Source organism: Polypterus senegalus, chromosome 1, assembly GCF_016835505.1.
Source record: "Polypterus senegalus isolate Bchr_013 chromosome 1, ASM1683550v1, whole genome shotgun sequence".
NCBI classification, from domain to species: Eukaryota; Metazoa; Chordata; class Cladistia; order Polypteriformes; family Polypteridae; genus Polypterus; species Polypterus senegalus.
In genome coordinates, this window is record NC_053154.1 from 271,067,043 (window position 1) to 271,088,586 (window position 21,544).

The 21,544-nt window shown below is 38.9% G+C and overlaps 1 protein-coding gene across 2 annotated transcripts; it reads right to left on the reverse strand.

The window, feature by feature from the left end:
- Nucleotides 1-128: 128 nt before the first annotated feature.
- On the reverse strand, nucleotides 129-20,519 carry LOC120542033. 2 transcript variants are annotated; one of them, XM_039774136.1, is made up of 7 exons: nucleotides 20,399-20,519; nucleotides 19,396-19,528; nucleotides 14,879-15,083; nucleotides 12,142-12,285; nucleotides 11,938-12,021; nucleotides 4,542-4,634; nucleotides 129-199 (listed from the first exon to the last, which is right to left on the reverse strand). In XM_039774136.1, the coding sequence occupies exons 2-7, from the start codon at nucleotides 19,491-19,493 to the stop codon at nucleotides 155-157; spliced, it is 669 nt and encodes a 222-aa protein (XP_039630070.1). In that variant the 5' UTR covers nucleotides 19,494-19,528; nucleotides 20,399-20,519; the 3' UTR covers nucleotides 129-154. The 2 variants fall into 2 exon arrangements, with proteins under 2 accessions (XP_039630070.1, XP_039630062.1); XM_039774128.1 differs by having other exon boundaries at nucleotides 19,396-19,533; nucleotides 20,399-20,518.
- Between the last annotated feature and the right edge of the window lie 1,025 nt (nucleotides 20,520-21,544).

Here is a 21,544-nt window from a genome sequence, read left to right on the forward strand (position 1 = left end):
TGCTTTTACAATGTAATTGTTTATTTTTTGCCATCTTCTCTTTTAAAAATTAATTACATTAGTTTTGAGATTTAGTGAACTGTTAATAAGAAATGTTTATTTAAAGTAGAAAGATAGCAAGGCCAAGGTTTTCATCAACACAAATCAAATTTATTCAGTTTAAGGATTTTTCCTTAATATTCATGCATCTTCTGTGCTCCTAAAATGAAGAGAAGAGATGTTATCAACAGTTAGAAATACTGTGGGATTGTCTGCTGTAAGCACAGCTGTACCTTTTTAGGTATTAACTTTTATTTTATACCACCATGTGGTAGACATTAAATGTAAAGCTATAAACCACTGAAAAAAAAAAACATTTTTGGTGTTTAGTGTGACATGAGCTGACTTTCCTAAGCAAATACACCATATGGTCAAGGGTTTGTGGACACCTGACCAGCACACCTGTACGAGCTTGTTGAACATCCTATTCTAAAATTATGGACATTAGTATGGAGTTGCCCCAATTATCTATAATAACAGCCTTCACTCTTTTGGAAAGACGTTCCCTTTGATTTCCTAATGTGTTGTGGGGTGGGGGTATTTGTGCCCATTTATCCAAAAGAGCATTGGTGAGATGTTGATGTTGGACGAGAAGACCTGCTTCACAATCATCATTCCAATCCATTCCAAAGGTGTTCAGTAGGGTTGAGGTCAAAGCTCTGAGCAGGCCACTCAAGTTCCTCCAGGTCTTTATGGACCTGCCGTTGTACACGGGGGCGCAATCATGCTGGAGCAGTAAAGGGCCTTACCCAAACAGTTGCCACAAAGTTGGAAACCCATGATTGTCTAAAATGTCTTTGCAGTCTCATTCACTGAAACCACGGGACCTAGCCCAAACCCAGACAAACAGCGCCAGACCATTATGTTTTCTCCTCCAAACTTTACACCAGTGGTCCTCAACCCGTGGGCCGCGACAGGGTATATAGTGGGCCTCGCTAAAGTCTTAAATCAGTACCAAAATTAGACAAAAAGTCAGAGAAAACAATAAAATAATCCGCATTTTTTACGCATTGTTAGCGGCAGACCGTACGTACGGATGCAAGCTGCAGGATTTTAGGGCTTAGAGACGCTTTGTTTAATTTAGTTATTTTCGTACTTTAGTAAGATCAAAATGCAGCTGTAGCTGTTAACACTGGCTGATGCAAGCGATGACGCAAGAGATTTAAGCAATAATAATTTAAATTTGACTGTCACGTACAGTCAAAAAGACTTAGATTACTTCAGGCTTGTAGAGAAGTTTAGACCCTAAAATGGATCGATTTTTGAAACGTAAGCCTTCGACTTCACACCAAGAAACAGATAGTAGTGGCAGCGAAAGCGGGTATGATCAAGACGACACTAAAGATGTTACTGATAAGAAAACTAAATATGCTCAAAAATATGATGTGGAATATATTTAATACGGTTTCGTTCCATCAGCAAATGACCAAAATCTGCCGATGTGCATTATTTGTTTGCAAATCCTCTTGAACGAAGCTATGAAGCCGACGGAATTGCATCGTCATCTTACTACAAGACATCCAGATCTACAGAATAAAACCAAAGAATATTTTGAGCGTAAAGCCACGGAATACACTAAACAGAAGACAGTGTTAAAAACAAGAGTTACTCTCAATGAAAAAACTGTTAAAGCATCCTACTTGATTGCTCAGAGAATCGCAAAAGAAAAGAAACCACACACAATTGGAGAAGATCTTATCATGCTGGCTGCTCTTGAGATTTGCGATGTATTGTTTGGCTCAGAATATGCTACAAAACTGAAAAGCATTCCCATCTCGAATGATACTGTCTGCAGAAGAATTTCTGAAATGTCGGGGGACATTGTCACACAGTTAACTGAACGGTTACAGTCTACTAAGTTTGCGATTCAATTAGATGAATCAACTGATATCGCTGCCAAAGCACAGCTGCTTGTTTATGTTTGCTATTGTTGGCAAAATGTTATGGAAGAGGAATTTCTTTTTTGTAAGTCATTGCCATCAAAAAACGACAGCAGATGAAATATTTTGTGTTATAAACGAATTTTTCACAACTTTTGGCCTGCAGTGGATGAACTGCATCAGTGTTTGCACTGACGGTGGTGCCACAATAACTGGTCGCAACAATGGTGTTGTAGCCCGCATAAAGCAAGTGCATGATCCATTGCGAAGCATCGGCTTCAAAGAATTTGCACGAAACTCTGGGATCTGTACTTGATGACTGTGTACAGTTTGTAAACTTCATTAAAACTAGAACAGTGAACAGTCGATTATTTGCTCAACTTTGTATCGAGGCAGATGCAGAACACAAGCATCTCGTATTGCACTCTGCTATTCGTTGGCTATCCAGGGGGAAAGTTATCGTAAGGGTGTTTGAACTTTGTTTCGAATTGTTGCAGTTTTTGACCGAACACAATCTCGACCTGGCCGGTAAGGTCGCAGATACTGAGTGGCTTGCCATATTGGCATACCTTGCTGGCATTTTTAGTCTTTTGAACAGTCTGAACACATCACTTCAGGGTAAAGATGCCAATTAACTCAAGACATACAACAAAGTGTCAGCTTTTAAGAAAGCAATTCACACGACATGTTTCAGTTATTGTGAATTTATAGAGAGCAATGAAGTCAACGACGAAATGCTGAAACGGGTCACTGGTGTAATAAGACAGCATCTGACATCTCTTGTTGAATATTTTGACAAATACTTCATGTCCGAAGACATTGAAGCTTTTGACTGGACTCATAATCCTTTTCAGTGTGCATCCTCTGAATTAACCGGTCGTGCACAAGATGAATTAGTGGAGCTGTCTAGCAATCGCACATTACAAATCAAATTTGACAATCCTGCTACGGATATCTGTTCGTTTTGGTGCATAGTTTCGCTTGAATATCCATTATTGTCAGCACTAGCAGTGAAAATTCTTATACCTTTTTCAACAACTTATTTGTGCACGGTTTCATTTTCTGCATTGACTGCCATGAAAACAAAATATCGGTCAAGAATGAACGTGGAGGATGATCTTCGAGTGTGTTTATCAAAAAGTTCAGCCAGAATTGACATGCTATGTAAGCCCAAACAGCATCATCTTTGACAACTTTACTAACGTAAATGAAAATAAAATAAACCAGATAATGATTATCGTTGTCTCTCTATTTATTATTGTATTTGTGTAGCAAGCAATGAGCAACTAAACATGTAAAGAAAAAAATTACATAATACTGTATATTAGTAATATTTACCCCCAATTGCTAAACGCATGAGCAATAAATTATATGCCAGCGAAGGCTAAAATGTGGGCCGCAAAAATGTTTGAATTGTTAATGTGGGCCTTGCATAAACAGGGCTTGAGAGCCACTGCTTTACACTAAGCACAATGAAGGTAGTAGCATTCTCCTGGCATCTGCCAAACCCAGATTCGTCCATCAGACTACCAGATAGTGAAGTCTGATTCATCTCCAAGGAACACGTTTCCACCATTTACAAATTATGAAAGCAGCTATGTTCTTGGAAGCCTTCAGTGCTGCAGGATTTTTTGCAGCCCTCCCCAGATCTGAGCCTCGACACACTCCTGTCCCTAAGCTTTGAAGGAAATTCCTTGAGCCTCTTGGCTTGGTTTTTGTCAGCTGTGGACTTTATTTAGAGAGGTGTGTGCTTTTCCCAATCATGTCCAATCACTTGAATTGACCACAGGTGTAGGTGTGGAAACATCTCAGTGGTGGTCAATAAAATGGAATGCACCTGAGCTAAATTTCAAGTGTCATTCCAAAGGGCCTGAATAATTGTGTCATTGTGATTTTTCATTTTTTAAATTTTTTTTTAATGCAGTTCAAGGAATTTTTAATATCCTGTTTTCGCTTCATTATTCTGATTTATTGAGTGTTGCTTGATGAGGGAAAAATGAATTTCAATGATTTTAGCTAAAGACTGCAGCATAGCAAATCATGAAAAAGTGAGGGGGTCTGAATACTTTTTGTCTTAAGAAATAATTGGGTTAAGTGTGTTAACCAAAAGGAAGATTAGATGGACAGGTTTTGGAAATGGGGGCAGGCCTTTCATCCCAAATATGGAGTGTAACAGCACCTCACCTGTCCTATAGTGATGGGGCATCTTTGCACAATTCACAGGCTGCCCTGGGCCAGAACCTGTAGACAGCAGCGTTGATGTAAGGCAGGATCCAGAGTTCAGTGGGGCAGCACTCACAATCTTACCAACCTCACACAGTCAGAACTGACATTTATCTAATGTGCATGTTTATGGGATGTGAGAGGAAGGCTGGAGACAAAGAGAATGTTCAGGCAGCATAATGGCAATGAGCAGCCTAGAATCTGAACTAAATCTGAAAAGGCAATGCTAGCTAAGATCAAAATAGATTACACCATGTTATGACTATAAGGACATTTTCTATTTGGACCTTGGAGTTGGAAATGAACGTTAACGTTTTTTTTTTTAAGTCCTTTGTAATGCTAAGTGTTGATAAATGTATGCTAGATCAGCTGCGTTTTAATCATAAACATCTACCATACCTTTTGCATTTCCTTTAGCATGTGATCATTCTCCATTTGTAAGGCTCGGTGATGGATTAACTTCCAGTAATTGCTCTCCTTTGCATTCTGGTACTAAAAAAATGAAATACAAGAATTCACAGAATAGAAATTAATAATAACTGTTTGGTTCTGCTTAAATCCCAGTTGTACCAAATCATGAGATTGCAGTATATAAAACCTGTCCTCATGGGAAGTTATTTTCAATTACTATGCAAAGGAACAAACCCAAATGAAAGGCAGCCATTATCACTTGTTAGGAATTTATGAACACAATTCCTAGTCCTTTTGACTCGGCACAAACTATAATAACGCATTTTAACTGCCAAGCCATAAACTTGTAGATGCTTGGAAATGAAGCAATGTGAACATGTGGGTTTGAGCAAATTACTGCGTTTTGAGATCCAGTGATGAGAGCAGCAACTAATGGGCAAGCGTATCTTGGCTTGGTCTTCTGCAGTATTTCTGACAGTAATCCATCCATTTTCCCAACCCACTTATCCTGAGCAGGGGCATGGGGAAACTGGAGCCTATCCAAGCAAGCATCAATGCCAAAGAGATGGATCAAAATGTGGTTGTAGATGAAGATTAACTTGGCCAAATCCTATTTAGCTTTCTGGCTCCGACTCTCTGGCTCTCACTTGCTAGTTCTCTTTATGTAGTTACATCAGTGGTCACTTTCCAATTGCACTTCAAGTGTCACCTTTTCTCTCTTGCATTCTTTCAGTTATACCTTTTGATGTATTTTAACTTGACCCTTCTGTAAGTCAAGGTAAGATCTGCCAAGGTCTTTAAACACATGTTGAAGGGAGCGTCTAAAATCTACCCTCAGACTTCAACTGAGGACTATGAATCAAAACAGGCCCACTCCCTAAATTCAAGAAAAAGGCTAATGGCCTGCACAGGACCAAAAAAAATAGGGAAGGCCTTAATATCAAAAGTCTCATTAGGAAATATGGGAACTGTCCAACACTCTAACCTTGTGGAAGAAAGTTATTTTATACTCTAAAGATTTATTTGACAAACATTCAAAACTGTTATGACACACTAGTGTCAGATAATATTGTGGGCATCTAAGCTGACCAGGAGACAGAAGTGACAATGTTAGAGCCATGAAAGACACTCATGAAGGTAATCAAATCCAAATGGGCGAAAAGACGAGCAAAGTCAAAGATGAAAAAGAGTTCAAGACGTGAACGTCAAATTGAGCAGTGGGCCTACTTTGAAGAGAAACTAAGCGATGCTAAAAGTTGTTCTCTTTCTCCAACCGAGGGATGATTCCCAACACAATGCCGCTGTATTTATACCCCAGATCCGGTGACATCATCAAAGTGCTGACTGTAGTTATGTAATGCATGTGTGTAAACAAAGAATAAAACAAAAGATAAATCAACACACATAAAAAACCTCCGTAATGAATTCTCCTTAAACAAACCCACAAAATAACTCCAAATTTTAATGTGACAAAAACTGGAATAAAAACTGAGAGGGAAACAAAGCAAGGTTGGAGTAAGATCCCCCACAGACCTCAGGGTGTCACAGCCCCCATTAGGCAAATGTATAAACTCACATATTATGAGCATCACAAACAGTAAGACAACGATAAATTAACTACAGCGTTGAAATAGAAAACTCCTTCAGAAGTTTATATCGGGTCAAATTCAGGGTCCTTCTTGGTCCACTCCTGAATTATAATGAATGCAAGAAGCTAATTATTGAGGGAAACCTCACAATTACAGGAAATCAGCTTTTTTTATGCTAGTACAGCTAATGAACATCAGTTGAAGATCGTTACAAGACTTTGTGGAAACACTGAAAATTAGATACTGGCATAGAGTAAACGACCGTATAAGGAATTCTCCATTCTTGTTTGTCATTTTAGCGTGCGTCGTATCTCCTACAGTCGTCTTCTTCTCCTCCACATTGTCGCTCACATCTCCATCACTGTTGTGGGACTGCACATTAGTGCTAAAGCATCTGGAAGCAGCCATATGTACTGTTGTCTGACCACTTGTAAGGTGAGGCTCATCAGTCTCAACTGCAGTATTTACTGCTAGTTCAAACCACTATTTTGTTTTTTTGATTTATTTAATTTTATATATTTAAGCTGTAAATTGGCTGTATAGTTTTTGGCAAAACTGTGTCTCATGCTTCTCTCTCTCTCTTTTAATTTCCCTTTTTCTCTTTTGCGTTGCGCTAACACATCCAATGTATAATCTCATAAAAACGACCCATTAGATGCCTGCTCTGATCACATCATACACACCAGTATTGTTCTTTTAAAGGCATTTTATTTTGTTTTGATCTTAATGGCTTATAATTATGAAGACCAAAGTGGGGTAGTGTGTGTGCTGGATAGCGGCTTGCCATGGGTGTCTGTCAGTGGAAATGCGGACTTTTCCTGTTATTAGGCTTTTTTTTCCCCTTCGTCTCAAATTGAAATGCAATACATCAGCTTTGCTTTTAATTATGATGTGCGAATCTGTGAATATGAATTTAAATGCTGGATTTTAAACTGACAAAAGAACTGTTCCCTACAGTGAAAAGCAATCAATTATTTTGTTAATATTTTACGACAACACCGTGCAAAAATTAAATTGCATTTCACTGTTGTAAACACATTGGACTGCAGTTACTTTTGGCACGAATAGTCCTCCATAGAATCCCACAGAATTTGGCTTGCCTTGAATTTGGTGAAATTGTGGAAATGTTCGTGAACTTCAGCAAACTCAGCAAAATGCTTCAAAGTCAATGAGTAGTTTTGAGTGGATTATAATGGTGCAATGGTCTCGACTGTCCTTAACGGCTACAGAAATGTCTTCTAACTATGCAGGACTACTTATTGTAGCCAAAAATATCACCTGATTTATGAGGTAACCGTGCTAACCAATGCACCACCGAACCTGCCTGAGATGAAATTAAAAGAATTAAATATCAGAACAGTACATTATCTTGAAGTCAGTGGCAACAGGAGCAGAAAGCATGAATTCACTAAAGCTTTCCCCACAGACTTGATTGCAGGTATTCACCTCTCTCTGAAAAGTACATTTTGTTTATTGTTCCCCAGCTGCCTTTGCTTATTCACTGCTACAACAACCAAAGTACAACACTAAAGCTTCATTCCTTTCTGTTTGTGTCAAATACATGGCATGCTGGGTAATGCTTTTAAAGGGGTGGGCTCAGTATTGAACACTGTCTGCTACACTATATTGGCAACTTATTCCACAGAGAACCATAGACTCATGGAATAAGTTACCAAGTAGTGTGGTAGACAGTATAACTTTGATGACCTACAAAAGTCAACTTGATGTTATTTTGAGCTTTGTTGGGTTGTTCTTGTCTAGATTCCCATAATGTTCAATACATCACAGGTCACATGCAAGTACAAACAAAAAGACATTACATTTAAGACACGAATACTATTTTGTGTCTTGTGTTGAAAAGTATTTCCAAAATTTTCCAGTAAATTTTATCCCGTTGCTAGGATCAGTGTTATAAACTCATGTGGCTGCTATAGCTTTGTGATGTTACACTGGCTTTGCAAAGCATCATGGGGCACTGGGGAAAAAGTTCATCTAAGCTGGCTGCACTGCAAATTTAAAGGAAAATATCTAACAAACAAAATCACTGGTTAACACAGCATGTTCAATGCAAAAAACACTTTGGGGAATTTTGCCAGTCAATACTAGACATGGAGGTATGCTGTAGTTTACTGATTTTCTGGATTTGAGTAAAAAAAATGATAATTTATAACACAGCCTTTCCAGATCCTCCTTGGTGATTCAGTGTGTACAGATGGAAACATGCACACCCACAGTGATCAGCTCTAGCACCACTGCTCACTTTGAAAATGTAAGAAATATATGAATAAAATGTGCCCATGACTTTGAAATACAGAATTGTGCAGACACTAAATATGGAGCTCAATTTAAAGAAATGAAAATGTTTTCATGCAAAAGGAAAACCTCTGATAAAATTGTACGTCTAAATACTAGTACACTGTATACAAAACGCTTTGAACAACGTAATAAAATTGTTAACATTTCCAACTAGAATTTACTCAGATTAATTTAAAAGCCCAAAGATAATGTTCTATCTATCTATCTATCTATCTATCTATCTATTATACATGGACAGATTTCTTGGTGTTTAGTCACATACGTGCAATTGGGAAACAACCTAAGGGTTCATTTGGCTGTAAGTCCACCCCTGGCCAAAGGTTGGTGCTGTTACCTAATGTTTTTTCTCTTTTTTCTGCCACCAACATTCACAGGCAGTCTATTGCTAGACTTGCATCTGTAAAGATGTTATTACTAAGTTAATGTTAATAATTTTGTTATTTTGTTCCTCCAGTTATATGGGGTTTGACTATGGGGCCCCCAAATGTTAAAGCTCTATCTTATGTCTTTTTATTACAGTACACACTTAACATTTACAGAGGATATCTTTAAGTGCCACTGTATTATGCATTTGTAAGTACTTAAGAGATCTGATGAAGCTCGATTGATTAGCTGAGTTGTGCAAACATCTCATTCACGTGTCGTTTACAAATCCTCAAGGATTCTGCGTTAGCTACATACAGCAGTTCGGTAGTTTGTTCCAGATGACGTATGTTTCCCTTAATTATCACTGGTGTTACCAAATATATGATTCCATATTCAGTTGAGGGTGGCACAGTGGCACAGTGGGTAGCGCTGCTGCCTCGCAGTTAGGAGACCTGGGTTCGCTTCCCAGGTCCTCCCTGCGTGGAGTTTGCATGTTCTCTCCGTGTCTGCGTGGATTTCGTCCCACAGTCCAAAGACAAGCAGGTTAGGTGCATTGGCAATTCTAAATTGTGCTTGGGGGGTGTGTGTGTGTCCTGCAGTGGGCTGGCACCCTGCCCGGGGTTTGTTTCCTGCCTTGCGCCCTGTGTTGGCTGGGATTGGCTCCAGCAGACCCCTGTGACCCTGTAGTTTGTATATAGCGGGTTGGATAATGGATAGATATTCAGTTGAAAGAATTTGGCTGAATCAGTTTTTTCAAAGCCATTAAGAATTATGAAGATCTGGATTAGGTCTACACGCAGCCAAGACTAAACAGATTAGTCTCCCTTAGCCTGTCACAATACAACAAGGCCTTTGGTTATGGGATGCATTTGGCTGCTGTTGTCTGCACATCTTCTGGAGTCTCATTGTTAATCTGAAAAAAAGTTAGATTTTCTAGTTTTTCTCTTTTCACCACAACATGCAGGCATTTTAAAAAGTCTAGAGAAAAAGAATCAGACCTGTTCTAGGAAGAAATGACACGAGTTAGTGTATGAGTCAAGATGAGCAGATCATTTTAATTTAAACAAATAGAGACAGAGAAGGGACATCGAATACAACTGGCAAACGTGAAGTTTCTTACTTTTAACATCAACTCCTCAAATAAAAATCAAGCGCACACTGTCTGAAGGAAGCCTGGGTTTTGCAAAGGATCCATTGTTGACTTTGAGCAAACTGTTGTGAAGTAACATGAAACAAGTGAATAACTTGAAATTATGTAAGGAAAGCGAAACCTTTGGGTACAGCACAGACTTAGAAACTTGTTGGCAGTAAAATGAAGAGAGTGGTGTGGTGAAGCATAGCCATTATTCTCTTTGATTATCTGACAACCTTAACTTCGATACTTTGCTTTTTCTTCTTTGTAGACAGTGAGATGTTAAACACTATACAGTGGAACCTTAGTTCACGAACATCTCTGAACACGTACAAATCGCCAAACTTTTGCATCTGTTCACGACCACACACTTGGTTGATGAACAAGCCAGTTTCCCTTTCGGTTTATACGCGCCGATGATTCCCGTATGTGTTCAGTCCCTCCCTGTGCATTCGCTGTGAACTCTTTGTGCTCTATTTCGTTTTGCTTCCAGTTCGTACATGCCGATGATTTCTGCATGTGTTCAGTCTCTCTCTGTACTGTACATTGTTCTCTGTGCATCACCCAGAGGGACTCTCCCTCAAAACTGTAACCTCCTCTCAACCCAGCTTCCTCCTGTGGTATAGCGGGTCCACTGCTCCCGTCAAAAAGGCCAGTTTAGCGAGGGGGCGTGGTGGTGTGTGAGGAGTTTGTGATGTGGGCGTTTCTCACCTAAGTGCACAGGTGAGAAGCGGTCCACATCCGTAATTGTTCCCAGGAGCTGCTGATTGCCACGACTACCACGCCTCTTTATAAATAGAAGTGCGAGTCGGCTTAAGGGAAAAAGAAGAGAACAGGAAAGAACGGGAGGTTGCAGGAGAAGGCAGGAAGCAGAAGGAGAAAACCAGTGCTGGAGAGAGAGAGAAAGAGAGAGAGAGCGAGAGAAAGAGAGAGCGAGAAAGAGAGAGAGAGCGAGAGAAAGAGAGAGCGAGAAAGAGAGAGAAAGAGAGAGTGAGCGAGTGCAGGCTCACGAGCAGCTGAGCTGGGACCCTGGGTGTTTGTCTCAGTGTTATTCAATGTTTTTACATTTAGTTTACTATTACACTGTGCATTCTATGGTATAATTAATTATTTGTGTGCTTAAAAATTTTTACATATAGTTTGTATGGTCTGGAACGGATTAATTGTATTTACATACAATCCTATGGGGGAAATTACTTCGGGTCATGACCAAATCGGGTTACGACCAGAGTTTTGGAATGAATTATGGTCGTGACCCGAGGTTCCACTGTATATCCACATTATTATAACAATTGAAAAGGATGCAAGCATTTTGATTCCTCTCCCTGACATTCTTCTGGTATCTGTATAAGCGTTTCTGTGGTTTCCCAAACACCAGCTTGTCCAAGTAATTGGCTGCCCTAAAACGGCCCTGTATGTGCAGTCTCAGATACCTGTTGGAGTTCTCTGCCCAGTGCTCCCAAGACCCTGCCTTGACAACCTTGAACTGGATTTAGCGGGTTCAAAAATTGTTTAAACATGGCTGGATAGTTTATAGACTGTATGTGATATCTTAAAGAAATGTTATTTTGCAGAATATTTAGGTGCATCAAGGACCAAATTTGTTCCCAATGTTATTCTTTCAAAGTTTAAAAATAAACATTTTGTCAAAGCATCTCACACACTATGTGTCCTGCGGTGGGTTGGCACCCTGCCCAGGATTGGTTCCTGCCTTGTGCCCTGTGTTGGCTGGGATTGGCTCTAGCAGACCCCCGTGACCCTGTGTTCAGATTCAGCGGGTTAGACAATGGATGGATGGATGGATCTCACACACTATGACAATTGAAAGACTTTGCTTCCCCTTCCCTGAAGATCTGACTAAAATCTCAGGTGACATTTTTGTTGGTCAACTCAATAATTGTGAACAAGCTGAATGTGAGCAAAACAGAAAGTGGTTTTTATTTCATAAAGATCCATTATCTCACTAGCAGTGCATACTCACCATAAGTAGCTTTGCTTTTTCTTTGTTCATCTGCCATCTAAGCTGATCTTCTTGTGTTTGAGCAAATGCCATACTTCTCCTGATCTACGAAATTAAAAATAAGCTACCTGTTGGCCTTTCAAATTGAAAAAAAATGCATAGTGAGATCTGAGATTTGTTTTTTGTCATTCAACCATATAAAATAAAGTTCAGTGCGATTCTTACTTGATTAAGGTTTCCTTCTCTCAGTCTCAACAGCTTGTACTGGATGTCATCCACTCTGTTTTTCTGTTTTCGCCATTCATACTCAGCTGTGCGAATCTGGTTGGACATTGCGTGCTCCGTCTCTGCACCTCTGCTCACGACTTTCTGGGGAGAACATTAATCTGTGAATTAATTGTTTGAAAGACATGGACTTCTTGTGAACCTCCAAACACATCCTAGGGCTTTCCTAATGGGTCATCATAACCCTTAAATGAACATGCAGATAGATAAATAAAATAGAGGTGGAGAAGGAGTTCAGGAAGTGTACAATGATGAGTAAGAACACAAATAACAAATTAGGGCGTCCTGTAATAAGCTTTAAATCCACTCTGGAAAAATAATCTGCTGTATACCTTCATCCTTTTTGTAAAATGTAATTATTATTTTTTTTTCTATACTTGCTTTCCTTTACCTAAATATGCATTTCTGGCCTTAGGAATTTGTAAACTTGCTAACTGCCTCAAATCTGGGACAAGTTCAAGAAGAAAGCTAAACATACGGCCGTATTACTGGCTGGAAGAAGACTTGAAGGAGGTTGGCATAAATTGAAAGGCCGTGAAAAATGGAGGTTGTAGAAAAAACGAACGCCAAGAAAAAGGCTAGGAAGAAGAACAAGACAAAGAAGAACAAGAATAAGAAGCTATTTGATGCAAATGTGAACAGCTACAGAAGAAAGTAAATTGATGGCAAATTGTATATCTAAATATTTAAAAGAATAAAAGTTACAGTTTCTTTCCACAAACTGGACACATGAGTTAGTGTAGCCAAGTCTTACTAAACAGTGCTTTAAGAGCGTGACGCGCGATACGTAAAGTGCTGTACGCAAGGCGCAGTCCCATGACGTGAGTGTGCGCAGCCGTGAGTCTCTGCAAGAGTTGCACTCGGAGAAATAAAGAAAAAAGTTTCTTCGAAGTTCAATGGTATTTCTTCATACCATAACATCACGATTTAGGATATCATTAGTGGAAAGTAATGCACTTTGTGCAAAAGTTTATTTTTTAATCAAGAGTAGCTAATAACATAATACTTTATTTGACAATGGTATGAAACCGTGGCACGTTTGGCAGCTGTATAGCGTGTTGTGCAGGTTTTGGTGCGAGGTACAGTATGTTTATTTGTACAGTATATGCTTTTTGAAATGTTCTACATTTAAAGTTCCTGTGTCTTAAAGACTTTAAACCAAATCAAGAAAACCTGTTAATTTACTCTGTTCATAAGGTTAAAATATCTTTGTGAAGGTGCATATGGCGATCTGAACTTTAGATTGATTGTTCTTCACATGTATGTTTGTAAGTTAACAGTCGCAGTTGTTGTAAGCCAGGGTGTTGCCATCCATATGTGGGCTGTAAAAAATAACTAATGGTGGGGTTTTCTATATTTTCCATTCACCAAGAGCCCACTGCTGTATTTCATGTACTGTTTTATGTTGTTTTTTTTTGGTTCGTCTAATGACTACTATTCTAATATGAAGCAGCAATCAGAATAAAGCTTTGTGTCCTGTGGGCCTGAGTGTGACAGGGCAGTTTCCATTAGTACTGTAATAGCACTTGGCTTTTTATTATTTCAGATGCACTTTATTATACTAATTTTTCAAACGTTTTTACACCTTCACATTTTGCAGTAACAGGCCCATTTTCGAGATACAATAGCAGTTCATGAAGTATTTTTTTCATCAGTTTGTGTGCACTTTGTTTTTCTATCTCTAATTAAAGCAAGAATGTTGCAGTTCAACACTGCAAAAAAATGAGGCTGCACTACTGTGTACAATTAGTTAGATTTCGTCTTAATGTACTCAACAATTTATTTCTCAGAGTCAGCCTTGTGACCCTGAATTTTATAAGAAGAAATGGAAAATGGATGGCAGGGTAATAATAACCTTTATAAATATTAGAACTTTATAACTTCTTTTTTATCTTGCCAAAAAACATTACAGCTATTAATGTCTGAATCGACTTTGCCTTTCCAATTGCCCTGAATGGGATGGTACGATACCCATCTATCTATCCATCCATCCATCCATCCATTCATGCTTGTATACATCACGAAGCATGAGAATATAGCTTTTTACATTGATACTGTTTAATCAAGGACAAATGGCTAACTGCGGCAAACTGGAGTATTGATTCAAAGCCTATCGAGTAACAGTCCTCCATAGCGTAACCCAGAAACTGGCCAGTAAGAAGCGAGTAAATCAGTAAGTGCTTTCTTTAGCATTTATGTCAAACACCTCATTAGCTATCACTTTTTCAAACTATCTACTGTATATTTAATATCTACATTTTACATTTAATAACTGATAACAATCCTGTCATTAGTAATGCATTTGCCGCATGCAGACCCCAAGCTGAAGTCCGCCACATTGTCTAAAAAGGGACGAGCAGAGCAGTGCTGACCTGGACACCATAAGGCCCTTTTTAAAGTCTAGATAATGTTTGGTTATTTTATTAGTTAGCCATACCCTGTGAAATGGCAGATCGCTTACAGGGAAAATTACATTTGGATTTGGCATCACTCTAATTTAGAGGCCATGCTATATTTGTTTCTACATGTGATGTTTTAATCCTTCAGTGCTTTACTTTCAATGAATCATCTATTGTTTCTTCCTTTTAAATAGCCTACTGTATGCGCTGATTTTAAGTTGCTCAAAAATGAAAACATTCTTGTTTGCTTTAAGAGTGCTGACACGAGCGCGTCTTACTTCCATAAATTTAATCCCATGCTCTTGTTCTTTGTGCTCGGCGCCTCCTTTGGATTTGGGGTCTAATCCGCTCTTCTTCTGAGGTCTCGACATGGAAGTGAGTTTTGGCATAACAGCCTCTCCCTCTCTCCCTCTTACAATAAAGGGGTGTCTGTATCTGGTTGAATCCACAAATCCATCTGGACCACATTTGCGCTCTTGTTCTCTAGCAAATAAGCACAAATGTTTCCAATTAAAGCTGTGAACAATAATAGCGTGTTGTGTCATTGATAGTACGCTTGCAAATACAGTGAAAATGATTTATACCTCTTTAGACAGAGCTTATTTCATACACTTTATCAATTACTGGATTTATCTGAGCCACAGCATTGTACTCTTTCAAACCTTTGCCTAGTAGTTTTGGATGAATGTGACATGAGCTAAGGGTTACTGGTAACAGTATACCTCTCTCTTTCAATGCTAGATAATCATTTTTATGATTTTATTTGATACAAAACAAGTAACATATGAATGCAATTTTTTTTTTTTTGCTGGAATCACCTTCTCTATATTTGGAACACATCCAGCAAAATTAAAGCTAAAAAACGGACCTGAAAATGTTTAAGAGAAAATCATGTAGAAAAGATGAATTATGGAAATCTCTGTATCTCTTATTAGCCAAGCAATTACAAACGTCATGGAACTAATCATTTAGAAAAGCATTGTGTGTCTCTGCTGTTACACACAGATATGGCCAAAATATTGCATGCATATGTCTGTGCATTGGCTGTTGCTGCCTCCTATTTCTAGGATGGGGCAGGCAGTTAGAGGATCTGGTCTTCTTGTGGTTAAAACTTTATGATGACCTCATCCTGCACAATACACGTCCTTTTCATTTTATCAATTTATCATCGTAGTTCACTCCGCCACTTTGTGCTAAAAAAAAAACTGGAAACATCCGCAAGGAGGTCTGAGGACTCATCGTGTCTTTTTCTGATGTCTCTTCTGGAAGTAGCCGAAAGTGCATCAGTCCACATATTCCTAGGAGTATTCCTCAGGTGACCAAGTGAACTACCTAAACTCATAAATGTCAAGAAGGGAATCTGCCCCTTCTGGTTAAAAAGGTCCGGTGTTTTAACAAGAAAAGGTGAATCTCAAGGAGGTAATCAATTCTGTCTGTCCATTTTTATATCCTACCCCCATTTTTGTTTTCAGCCAGAAGGAGCCACAGCCTATATTAGCCAGTCTGGTCCATCAACTCACATGAAGGTGGCCATAAGAGTCACCATCCATCTTAGCTAAATGTCTTTGATTGCAAGTGTGCCTAAATGCTGTAAGGTTCAGCAGCGCTGTTACTGCTGTGTATTGCCTCTCCTAGGTAGTTTGTATTACTGTAAGTCAAAATTTGTCAGGGCTACAGTTATGAAGAAGTTAGTCAGCTACCCAACAGATGACAACTTATGGTTGAGGGTGCTCAGTTCAGTCTGTTAACTACACTTTATGGTGTTATCATACTGAACATTATTACAAAACTCTCAGTTTCTGTGCTTGAGGAAACAGAAACAGTAGGACAGCGGCCCACCACAGTGGAAAAACCTTCATTCTGCATAAGTTGCTCTAGGGTTGGAGCTACTGGTGTATAAGGCGACAATTGCACACTGACCTAGTCACAGAAAGGGGTTCTATATCAAGTAAGACCATGCATGACCATTGAGGAAAAAATGTTTATAAACAGCAATATAAAGCACTGCAGTCAATGTATAAAACCCTGCCATGTCATGAGTAAGTGATGGCATGAGTACAGCTCCCCTCTAGCGATTTAAAATTAAGTGACTTCTGCATAAAATCACTCTTAACTTTTGGAAAATAAGTAAAAAAAAGAACCATTTAGCCCAAAATTGACTAATAGTGGTGCACACGCCAATCAAGGGCAGATCTACCATCAGGGCCTTCTGAGTGCATGCCCTGGGTTCTGTGATGGCAAGTGGCCTTTTCAACAAGACCTCGAATCGATGAAATGGCTGAGTATTTACAAGTAGAAATGACCAAGTGAGATAATCAAAGCCAAAAAAACTCGCGGAAATGATCAAGTCTCTGTGAGTCGAAATGACCAAGGGAATGATCAAGTCTCTGCACCGAAATCAAAAGTGAGAAATAAAATGATGCATTAAATGGCCTAGTGTCTGAGTGCTGTATTGTTCAAAGACTCTCTGTTAAAGAGCTAAGTCACTCAGGGACCTGTGGGGGTCTTGATCCTGCCTTGACGCCAAACCTAGCACTTACATTTGTGCTACAATTACAGATCCAAACATTTCAGTTGATGATGTGTGCAGCCCCATTATTTAGAAATGCGATAATGTCCAGAAAGTATAAAATCTTCTGTTCATCCATTCAGTTTCTGGACAGCTTCGTCCAATTCAGTGTTTCAGGGATCTCATTTATAAAACTTTGCATGGATTCAAGTGTGAAAATATGCCTATGCCAAAAAGCAAGAAAATGTGTTTGTCTAACAAAATAACGATTTATAAAACCTGGTGTTGTGAATGTGCGTTTGTGAACAAGCCTTGAACCACCTAGATGCCACCCTGAAGAACCCACATGTGGACTGTGCTAATCAGCCTCATACATATGCAGTCACAATGCTGCAGAACTTCATGTGCTGGTAGAGAAACCTTTTTCCTGACACATCTGATTGCTCAAAGAGCATGAGCAGCATTGTAGCACCTCCCATCATGCATTCTGGGCATCAGGGAATGGTGTAAGGTGCCAGCATCTGGGCAGATAGTCACCATCACCTTTTACAAGTAATGGTGTAATTGCTATTACAATCAATAGTACAGGCCATATGAAACACTGAGGGTTCAGCCAGTTACCTTACCAATAAGCCAGACACCATGTACAGCACCATCACACTACTGTACCTCAAAATAGACAATTTACAGGTTGACCCATGCAGGCCACCGAGTCCTGATATTTATCAGTCTCATCTTGTCATCACTGATGAATTGTACATGAAATGGAATGTCACTGCTTACAGTTAACAAAAGCAGCTTCTTTCTCGCTAGGTGCCCTTATTACAATATCAGCCAGCTATTATTATAACGCATGTTGACATGACAAACATATTAAGCCTCAGAAGTGATGAATATCATGTACAGATTCTATTTTAGTTCCCTTTTAAGACAGCCAATGCTGCATATTTGCACTGAAAAACTGGGCTTTCCATCAGTTGATATCGGTTACCTGTTGTCAACACGGCAGGAATATCTCAGCCAAGCTTCACTCCGTCATGCCCGATGTGCTGGAAGCCATTAACTGACTAGCTAGCGAGGGGCTCCATTCAGTTTTTGTAAGGTGTGTGTATTCATACATAAAATATAACATGTTTTTGGCAACATAACAAGGCAATTTGCAGCAGTGTCTGGTTCTCCTAATTTAATTCGGAGCAACTGACTGCACCCATATGAATTATTATACACGTGAGTTGGTTTGGCTGCATTTTCCTACTTGATTGAGGGTGGCGCCATTTCTCACTTTTTCCGAAATGTTGCATACGCATGGGTCAGAGCTGCCATAAATATATGCAGGTTTTCCTGTCAAAGTTTTCTGTTATAAATCCTGACTTTTGCATGGTAAGTTGTATATGCACAATTTGGGCCTCTTTCTGTACATACACAAGTTAAATACATTTTTAATGCCTATCCTAGTAGGACTGGGTGAAAGGCAGGAACAAACCCTTGACAAGGCCTCCGTCCGTCATAGGGTGCATTGATACATCACCTACACTCAGTCCTACAGGCCCATTTGAGAACTTGCATGCTTGAAAATGAATCTAAAATCTACTACTTTCTGATTTAGACTTTATAACATTTTGTTATTTTATTTTTTTCAGATTGTCATCCTCTGTTATGCTTAATTCTCTCAGTTTTTACTTGTGAAGCCCAGTTGCCCAGCACCTACCTATATCACTAGGAACATTTGTTCACACAGAGACATGTTAGACATAACCAGCTTAACTTTGGGATCTAAAAAATGCAGAATATCCACTTCGATACAGGGAGCGCATGCATGAAGTGAGCAGGGCTGGCATTTGAATCCACCCTTATGGAGCCAACTAACCACTGAGCCACCTGACACATATACCAACAACAGATAAAGGAATCTAAATAACAAATAAAAATGAAAGTCAGATTGGCTGTAACGATGTGCTCGTGTTATTAACTTTTTATTAATGTCATCTACTTAGCCAACAAACACTGCAGAGAGTTACTGATAAGGGAAATGCATCTCTCTCCTGAAGTACCCTAACAAATCCCTCTGCTGATAAAAGCCGATTAGTCAATTTGTTCAATCGAAAGGAGAGCACAAATTCCTAAAGAAATCTTAAGCTTAAGAGTTCAAGTGTGAAATCGTTTCTGTAAACATTGGGTCAATAGCATTGGAAATAAGCCTTGCACTTGCAATTTGTTCAAAACAGACAACACATTCCTTTCGGAGTTATTTTCTAGGCAGTCACAAAAAAAAATGAAGCAACATACAAAAGGAACCGAGTGTACTCCTTGGCCATTTCATCGCGGTTCTGCATCAGCCCATTGAACCGTTCAGACTGCTGGATTAATTTATACCGCTGGCTCATCTTCTTCTTGTGTTTTCATACTTATAAGTGGAGATCTGGACTGAAGCAGGAACAAAAAACAAGTGAGAAATTATTGACTTATATTTAAAGTGGGATGTTAATTTAAAAGGATCACATAACTTTGATTAATACGTCGTCAATAAACATTAGCAGAGTATTAGCTCACGTACATTTAAAGAAAACAATAATTTGTGTATTGGTAACAATTTATAATAACCTTCATTAAATAGTCATTAAATAACCTTAATTAATGCTTCTTTACGCCTTTACCAGTCATTTATTTAGAAGTTTTTTTGCTTTAATTAATCTAAAGTTGTAACTATTCATCTATTGTAAAGATCTGAAAATAAGACAAAGAATAACAGATGATTGATTGTTTCCAAGTTATTAAAAAAGTCATTTAAAATCAATTATATTCATTTTGTCCATACATTAGATACCTGTGTTAGGCAATGTGAAGATTGCTGGCAAACAGGATTTTAAATCTGGTAGGGAATATCATTTGATTGTATAAAATAAGACTTTGTTGTTTGCCACAATGTATGAAGTATTTAGTTTTGACTTTTTCCCTACACTGGAGTAAGCAGAATGGATGCCTTATTACAGGCAATTAGGCTCAAAACAGTTCAACTTGTTAATACATTTTGTGCTCCTCTGCCTCAGTTTTCTCTAAATACTTCCTACTGCACTTCACAGCCTACTTGTTTGTAGTTTAATTTGAAATACTCTTTCAAACAGTCCCTTTAGTTTGATTCTGTTATTTTATTAAATTGTTAAATATTAACTGGATGTCCTGCACACTCAGCCTGAGTAAAGTGCTGCCAAGATGTCTGGAGCTCAGTCCCCATTTAAATCAGCCTGTTAAAGACAGCAAATCCCCTCAAAGGAGCACCGAGTGGTCTTACCTTGAAATGGAATGACAAACTGCTCCAACTTTGATTTGGCACTTCAGCCTGCTACTTATCGTCTCCGACTTGTGAGTTTGTTTTCTGTTTCTTCTTTTGTCTGTCTCCCATGGCGTCACCCTGGTGACAGCACATTAATGTACAGAAGAGCAATTCATCAAGCCATGAAAGGAGCTCCAGAATGGGGGTTTGTCGCTTTGGGGAGGGAAAGGGGGGGATGCTCTCCAATATTAAATCTGAAAAGTCGAGAAGCACACCGTTTGATGAGTGAATGTAACTTTTTTTGTTGTGGCTGAAAGTCCACTTGCTGTTTTTCTTTTACTTTGCTGTGGAGAAGGAAGGCGCATTCCACAGCTGTAATTTACAGCCAAGGGCATTTTGTCTGACGGCAGGAGTTTTTTTTGTTTGTATCTTTTTAAAAGGCAACGGCTTTCTCCTGCCTTTACTTTGTTGAGTTTTTAATTATTGTTTTACTAAAGAGCTATTTTCTGGCTGAGATAAACTGTTCTCATGGGTAATGTCCTCTAACGCCAGGTGCCCCGGCCAGTTTGTATCTTACACAAGACATCATTTTCCCCAAAGCATTACTGTGCTTTTTTTTTTTTTATTTTTGGAAATCTTTTTTAGTTTCATGTTATGCACAATATGCAAGACCATTGCAAATGGACACTTCAACCACTAAGATGAATGGTAATCAAGATCCATGCAAACTTCGTGATGATTTCGCTGGCTTGTTTTCCACCATTCATGCCGTTTTAAGATCAAGTCACTCTGAGGGTGAAATGGACTAATAAAACATTAAGAAAAGAAATCTGGAATGGCAGCTGGAATTTTGAGAGAAATTGTAAGTCAAAGCAGGTAACGGGATGGACAAGCCAATAAAGTAATAGGACAGAATCAAACAAGAACTCAAAAACACTGACAGCAATTCAAAGTATGTCTGTCATTACAAGTGGAGCTTTCTTATTAGAATAAGATTCTACAGTATATGCTGGGTCCTTAATTATGATGGACTCACTTGAATTGTTGTGGGGTGCTGTTAACTTTAATGTTATTGCTTATCTTTGATTGTTGTGTCCCCAATACAGATTCACACTTCTTTTGTATGCCTAAAGCCATTAAGATGTTTTCTGACTCGTCGCACCC

Excerpts from the sequence above, each read along its gene's own strand:
- LOC120542033 (XM_039774136.1), bottom strand. The coding sequence starts at position 19,493 with ATGAGCCAGCGGTATAAATTAATCCAGCAGTCTGAACGGTTCAATGGG. Across the intron at positions 15,084-19,395 it reads GAGTACACTCGGTTCCTTTT|AGAACAAGAGCGCAAATGTG; the intron begins GTATGTTGCTTC and ends CTTATTTGCTAG. Across the intron at positions 200-4,541 it reads TGCTAAAGGAAATGCAAAAG|GAGCACAGAAGATGCATGAA; the intron begins GTATGGTAGATG and ends TCTTCATTTTAG.